Genomic DNA, 6,730 nt, shown 5'->3' with positions numbered 1-6,730 from the left:
CATCCCTTTCGGTGGGAAACAGCCCCCCTTTTTCAACCTGTGACAGGTAAAGACACGGCTATGACAAGGTTATCTGTCGGCAGCGTGGATTATACGCTAACTTTGCTTAGTTTTGCCTTGCAGTAAGAGTTAAGTTTCCACAGTACTTCTCCCCTCTGGATTCCCTGCACGTACTGGTTATCTCTTAGTAAAAATAGCTGCCTAAGTAGTGAAGATGAGGCCCGGTTGCGGATGCCGAGCAGTTTTACACTGGATCCTCAGGTTCCACCATCACACCCGCTGTTTAACCCCAGTGCCGAATACTGGTACCTTCCACTGGTGTCAGTGCAGGAGCTGGCCTGCAGAGGTGGTTTTCCCCCAGGACAAATGAGTATACACAAATAAGGTAATCCACGTGTATTTGGGTTGTTTCTTGTTTTCTTTTTTAATTCAGACTGTGTTTTGGTTTTATGATGTGAATCTCAACGTGTAAGTGACCCAGAGCAGTCTCCAACAAAACATTAATAAATACTAAGAGCATTCCCACAGCAGATCATGCTTTAAATAAATATGTCCTTTTGCAGATGCAAGAAAAAGCAAAAGAAATATACACGACTTTCCTGTCCAGCAAAGCTTCCTCCCAGGTCAATGTCGAAGGGCAGTCCCGTTTGAACGAGACCATTCTGGAGACACCTCACCCTCTCATGTTTCAGAAGCTCCAGGACCAGGTGAGGTTATTTTCTTTTCTTCCAGAGCAGAGTTTCTTCAATTCTTGTCTGATTTTAATGGGCTCTGCTTTTACACACAAGCTCCTGTAGGGAAGTTGGGCATCTGCCTGCTGCTGCTTGTGGTGTGGATTGAACAGGCAGACACGGAGCTGGGTTGCTTCCACCCTGGAGATGCTAATGCAGCTGCCCTGACGGTGGATGCACCATGTCCCGGGTTCTTGACCCCATCTAACTAGGGCCAGTTAGTTAAGAGACTCAGCACATCCATGCTCATTCCAGCTCAGTTTTCCTGGGAAACTGGATGAAGTTTTCTCCAGGGTTCCTCTGCCTGGAGCTTGAGAACCACCCCACTGACTGTCTTTGCCTACGTTTTCCCGTGTATTCACTTGCACTGAGTCATTGCTGATGTTTGTTTCCGTAGTTGCCACTGGTTTCTTGAGAGCTCCAGATTCGCTTTGTTTTGGTTTTTATATTGATATGACTGTAATGCAATTTCCTGAAAAGCCGCCTCTTCTGTGGCACACAAAACTTGGCAGAGGAGTTGGTATCTGCTTTGCCTTTTCCTATAAAACTTGGGAGGTCTGGTAGAAGTTAGGTGACATTTTGCAGTCATGTCCTTTAGTGGTAAATTTTCCTGGTATTTATCTTATTTTAAAGCAAAGTTATGAGGTGAGTCGTTCTTATCTGCAGCTTTCCAGCACTTGCAGTCTGTCCTATTTTTAATTCCTGTCCCATTCTCAGGACTACCTGTATTTTCCATTTGGCTCTTCTTTTTTGTGCAGAACCAGCAGGCTGATTTAAGCAGTGTTTGAACCTGTTTCACAGGAGGTGTTGGATACATCAGTTGGCACTGGCTGGGTCAGTTAAAGAGGTCTGAGGAGCAGAGGCTCTGCTGTCTGTCAAGCCGGTTCCAAGTCATCAGCAGTGGGAATGTCTGAAACTTAATTTCCATGTGAAGCAGCAGAGTTTTTCGTGGAAGAACCTCTGACTTGGGGGAGGGGAGAGAAAATGCTCTGCTAAATCTAATCACTGCCATTCAGGGTGGGTGGTTATGAGGGTGAAGCCGGAGAGACCACTGGGGTTAAAATGGTTTTGTTTTACCAGTGAGCACACACATGAACAGCCAGGGATTAGCAATGCCTGAACTGGAAACATGCTGCACCAGTGGGAGAGGAATCCTGCTGGTGTGGGAAGGAAGTCTGTGGACTTTTAAAAGCAAATGCAGAGCATTTTGGGGTTGTTGCAGGTTTCCACTGCTTGAAGCTGCTGTTTATTGCTCTTAGATAGTGGTTCAGGAAGAGTTGTGGTCTCCCCTAGTTTTCAATGCTTATAAAGTTAGGATGAGTGGTATAATTTATTCTCTGAAGAACAGTGTTAACTACTGCTGGCACTCTCCGTCTGAAGTTTAAAAAGGCAGAGCCTGAAAGCCATAGCTGGGACTACAGCGTTGCTAGTAACTAGCACTTTGGTTCTCCAGAGCCTGCTGGTTTAAATGGGGCGGCTGTGGGGTGTGGGTTTGTGCTCATGGGATGGCCCTAAACGAAGAGCCGGCAGGCGGCTGTTGGTGCGGAGTGAAGTGGTGTTAGAGCGGTCCAGAGGAATCTGTACATTCCCAGGTCCTCCTGGGGTAAATGTTCCTGCTGCACGGAGGCGATGAGAGGAGAGGAGGGAAGCGGCAACTTCTGCTTTTGCTCATGGTTATAAAATCTGTCTGTTCTGTGCGTTTGGCTGACCCGACTCCAGAAGGCTTTGATCTTACAGTGTTCTTTCTGGGAGATGCTTAAAGTGATACCGGGAGCAAGAAGGGTCTGAGTGCTTAACACTGACTTAGGCTGTTTTCACAGGCAGTATCTTCCTTGCAGTTTGTTTTTTCCCTCAAGCTAGTTGGACAAACTTAGTTATTCTGCAGTTAGCCAGTGCCAGGAGGTGTCATTTGACTTTGACTAACTGCAGTGATTCGGGTCTACATCAAGAGGGTGTTTGGGATTTTTAGTCTTGTTAGTAGCTTGTAAAGCAAGATTTTTACTGTTTTAAACATGAACTGAAATATTTAAATATGTAAACAAACATGGTTAGTAAAATGCTTCATGTAATTTATTTGCAAGGGGGATATTCCAGCAAACACACAGGCAAGAACGGTCCAGTTTTGTGTGTTTGCTTTATCTGCCCAGGTTCCCTGAAGATGTGAAATGAAAAAGCGATTTTTTTTTTTTTTTCTTTCCTTCTAACGAACAATTTTATTACCTGGTTGTACTGTCAGTTAGAAATGAGGCCCGTGAAGGTAAGGCTCCAGTTATCCCCTCGTGGGTTATCCACACATGCTGGTCATAATCCAGAGATTTGTCTTGGGAATTCAGTTACTGGAGTACTGTGAAATGTAGTCAGTTGTGATGCGTGGCTCAGAGGGTGATGTAGGCTTCGGTTTCACCTCAGTTATAGTTTTGAGGTTTATTTTTTCCCTTCCCCTCTGTTTTAAGACCAAGCAAAATACAGTCCTGACCTTGACGCCTGAACAGATTCCAGGCTCCCCTCCCAAGCCCTATTATTTTCAGAGAACTCCAGATAAGTTCTCTCTTTTTTGTCTGAAATGGGTATAAATAGAAGAGGAAGCAGTTATGTAGAGGGACAAGCTTCTACTCAGGCCCTGGGAGAGAAAAACTCTACTCAGCGCTGACTTCACGCTGCCATGCTGGCTGGGTACTGAGAAGAAGGGCAAGCCTTGGGCTCGTGAAAAGCCTAATGGCACAAATCCAGTCCATCACCGATTCTAAACCACATTTTAAGCAGCAGATGACATCTACCAGCTCAGCAATTTGTGGCAGGGACCTGCACCATTTCTGATCTGGCCTGAGAGCAGTCTTGGTCAGACTCAGTTGTGTAGTAGTCTGAGAAGGGTGGGAATATTGGCGTAAGTTTAAAAAATGTGGGTTAAACCAGTTCTCGCAGTCTAGATTCAGTCTGTAGTTTCAGTATTTGTGTAAATCATTGAAAGGCTTTTCTTAATTATCCGGTGCTCGGCATGTGTAATGAGCTATTCTATAACGTTCAAGAGTAGCTGCAGTCAGAGGTGCCTAAAAGGTACCTCTCTTTCTTCCTCCCGCTGAATATCTCCCCACACCTCTGCCAGAAGGAGACCCTCGCCAGGTTTTACTCCTGGTGGCTCTGCGGGCCTCAGGCTGCTGCGGGAGGGGACCACGTAATGTCCTGGCTGGTCTCTCGTGCAGTTACTTGATCATCAGCTGTAAAGTCCTACCTAGCGACCACGGCTTGTGGCCTCCCACCTTCAGCATTGGGCTTTCAAAGTGAAAACTGTAAACTGAGTCTTAAAACTTGCACGGACATTATTGCAAAATAGTGACTGTGGAACCTACAATGTGGTTTGCTACATGTGGGCCCTTCTGAGGCTTTGAAGAGTATTTTAATATCACGCTTTTTTAGTAATGCTTTAGTACTAACAGAACAAAAAGACGTTAGAATTCATAGACTGTCCTTCTCATTGAAGGTGTGCTCAGGTCACCTGTTTTGTGTCTTCTCCCTCTCACCAGATATTCAATCTCATGAAATACGACAGCTACAGCCGCTTCTTAAAGTCAGACGTATTCCTAAACCTTAAGAAGTGCGAGGAGCAAGAGGAGAGTTCACCAGAGGCTCAGTCTGCAGCCAAAAGAGCATCAAGAATTTACAACACATGATACCAGGAATCGCTTCGGGAGAGGCAATACAATAAATCACACTCAGGAACAGTCGATGTTTATAGCGGTTGCGTTTAGGGCTTTGAAAGCTCAAAACCTCTTTAGGAGATACTTACCTTCTTAATTGCTTGAACAACTAATTGTTTTGCATGGTAGCTAATAACCGAGTGCCCATGGAGAGACTGTTTCAAAACACTTCTCTAGTCAGGATTCTAATTTCTGTATTTTAAATCTCCTCCATTTTTTTGCAGTAGACAATCACCTACTTCAGAGGATTAAATAACCTGTATTCCATCGGGAGCAGAAGCTCTGAGATCGAGAGGATCTCTGGAGAACACCTAGCAGCTGCTAGGAAGCGTGACAGTTAATGTCCCAGTCTGGGCACACTGACTTTGGGGGCATGTCCTGCATGTCGGCAAAACGTCACCGTCAGGCGCTGGCAGTGGGAAACGTCTGGTCTCCTCGAGGTCTCCTGAGCAAACCTGCTCCGTGTGGCAAGAGTCCGTTGGCAAAGAACCGACAGACAAAGCCTGGCTTTGTGTTACGGCAGTCTTCGTGCTGAGATCACCCTGCCTAATTTTGTGTGCCCCAGAGAAGCATTTCAGGGTTTCCTAATTGTAACTGCTGTTAGATCTGCGACGGCCCCGGGGGTTGACAGTGTGGCTTAGCCATTCTCAGATCAAGCTCGAGAGGAAGGGCAATTAATTTCTGCGCAGAGCAATCAAAGATGAAATGTCCAAGTGGTAAAGGAAGACGCTCCAGTGAGCCTTTCATTCCGTCCTGGGCCTGCGTCAGAGCTGCAAAACATGTTCTGACACATGCTTCTTCTTGGGTTCCCGCATTTTTGAGCTAACTCACTGCAGCGTTACTGAACTGCAGTTGAAGTTGGAAAGCGTATTAGCTCCGAGCTCTAGTGACAAGCTTTGCAGCGTGTAGTCTGGCTGGTTCATGTTCTCTCATTATTGGCTTTGATTTTTGCACTGCATTTCTTGAGCTCCCCTTTGCCTGCTGGCTGATCTAAGTGCTTGGTTACCTGTTGATCCTGTTACCGTTCGTGTCAGCAAGGCCAGGTGTGTTTTATACAGCACTGTTGCTGTCAACTTTTTAAAACAAAGTCTAGATTGTAATGGTTGAGGATGCAAACTCACTTGGTAGGCTTGATTATTCCTTCTAACTCTGAGCCACTTTTGCAGGTAACGTGTAAAGGAAGCGGTTTCCATGGGTTCTTCCCTAGTTAGATGTAAGAGCAGAACTGGGAGTTCAGACCCTTCCCCTAGAGCTAAACAGCCTGTTCGCTTTTAGAGAATCACAGAGGAGGTCAGTGCCTCCCTGTGCCTGTTTCAAGATGTAATTCTTAGGCACCGAGTTAATTTTCCTTTTATGCTCTCAAAAAAGATTTAATAGTGGAGTCATAGTCTTGCTTCAGGTATTTGACCTCGTGCTAAAGTTGTATCTCAATGTTTTGCTGCATGGGAACAAAGTAAACATGTTTGTGAACCCTTTTGTTGTGGTGGGGCCTATGAAATGGGACCCTCCAGTTCTGGGCTCAGCAGCTGTGTGTAACCCCAGCACTACTGCTTTGGGAAAGCCGCCGGAGTGACGAACCGCGAGTGCCTGCCATGGCAGAGGATGGAACTCCTGGTACCGTGGAAGCCCTCAGGAGTGGGCAGCTTGAACATGTTTAGGAGATGGGGTTTGTCTCTTGCCAGTAATTGCAGCAGGACCTGGGATGGGATGGGATGGGATGGGATGGGGACCTTCCCGGGCAGATGCAGAATGAGCTCTTACCGCATTCATCACATGGATGTGCAGGAGATTCATTGTTAACCGTATCGATTTTAAGAATGCACAAGTAAGAAAGCAGAGTCTTTGACTATCATGTTTTAAAATAATAATGACAAAAGCTCTGTGAACAATGGTGGGGTGTTAGAGAGAGGAAATTCTCGTTTGTAGCTGATAAACAACATGGCAATATGCTCCCTGTCAGGTACTGTCTTATTTTTTTGTTCAGAGCAAATGCCCCCAGGAGTGGACACAAAGGTGCTTCCCACCACCGCCAGCCCAGCGTTACCCTGGTGGAAACGTGTTTTCTAGCAGCATCTCCATGCCCGCGACGTTTATTTCAGTGTCTGTGATGTTTCTAGTAGAATATACTGAAACTCACAAAACTCTGAGTCTTTGAACTGCTCTTCTGCCTCCCTAGTGAAAGGTCTGTTGCCCCACGGGCTCCCTCATGTGTGGTGACTGGGTCTGGTCCGGTTTGCGGCAGACAGCCCACGGGTCTCTCCAGGTGCGGAAGTGATAGTGTTCCCCTGTCCATCAGCTCCCGCC

At 46.3% G+C, this 6,730-nt stretch overlaps 1 protein-coding gene across 1 annotated transcript in view; it reads left to right on the top strand.

Annotated features, from left to right (window-relative positions):
• RGS10 (regulator of G-protein signaling 10) overlaps positions 1 to 4,567 on the top strand; it is a 13,372-nt gene extending 8,805 nt beyond the window's left edge. The window contains exons 3-4 of the mRNA XM_010134231.1: positions 564 to 707; positions 4,253 to 4,567. Coding sequence (XP_010132533.1) covers positions 564 to 707; positions 4,253 to 4,399 — 291 coding nt within the window. The 3' untranslated portion in view covers positions 4,400 to 4,567. The remainder of the gene's footprint in view (positions 1 to 563; positions 708 to 4,252) is intronic.
• Positions 4,568 to 6,730: the final 2,163 nt, after the last annotated feature.

This window comes from Buceros rhinoceros, unplaced genomic scaffold (assembly GCF_000710305.1).
Source record: "Buceros rhinoceros silvestris isolate BGI_N320 unplaced genomic scaffold, ASM71030v1 scaffold17374, whole genome shotgun sequence".
NCBI lineage: Eukaryota > Metazoa > Chordata > Aves > Bucerotiformes > Bucerotidae > Buceros > Buceros rhinoceros.
Note: the sequence above shows the minus strand (reverse complement) of the source record. Positions and strands in the feature narration are given on the sequence as shown.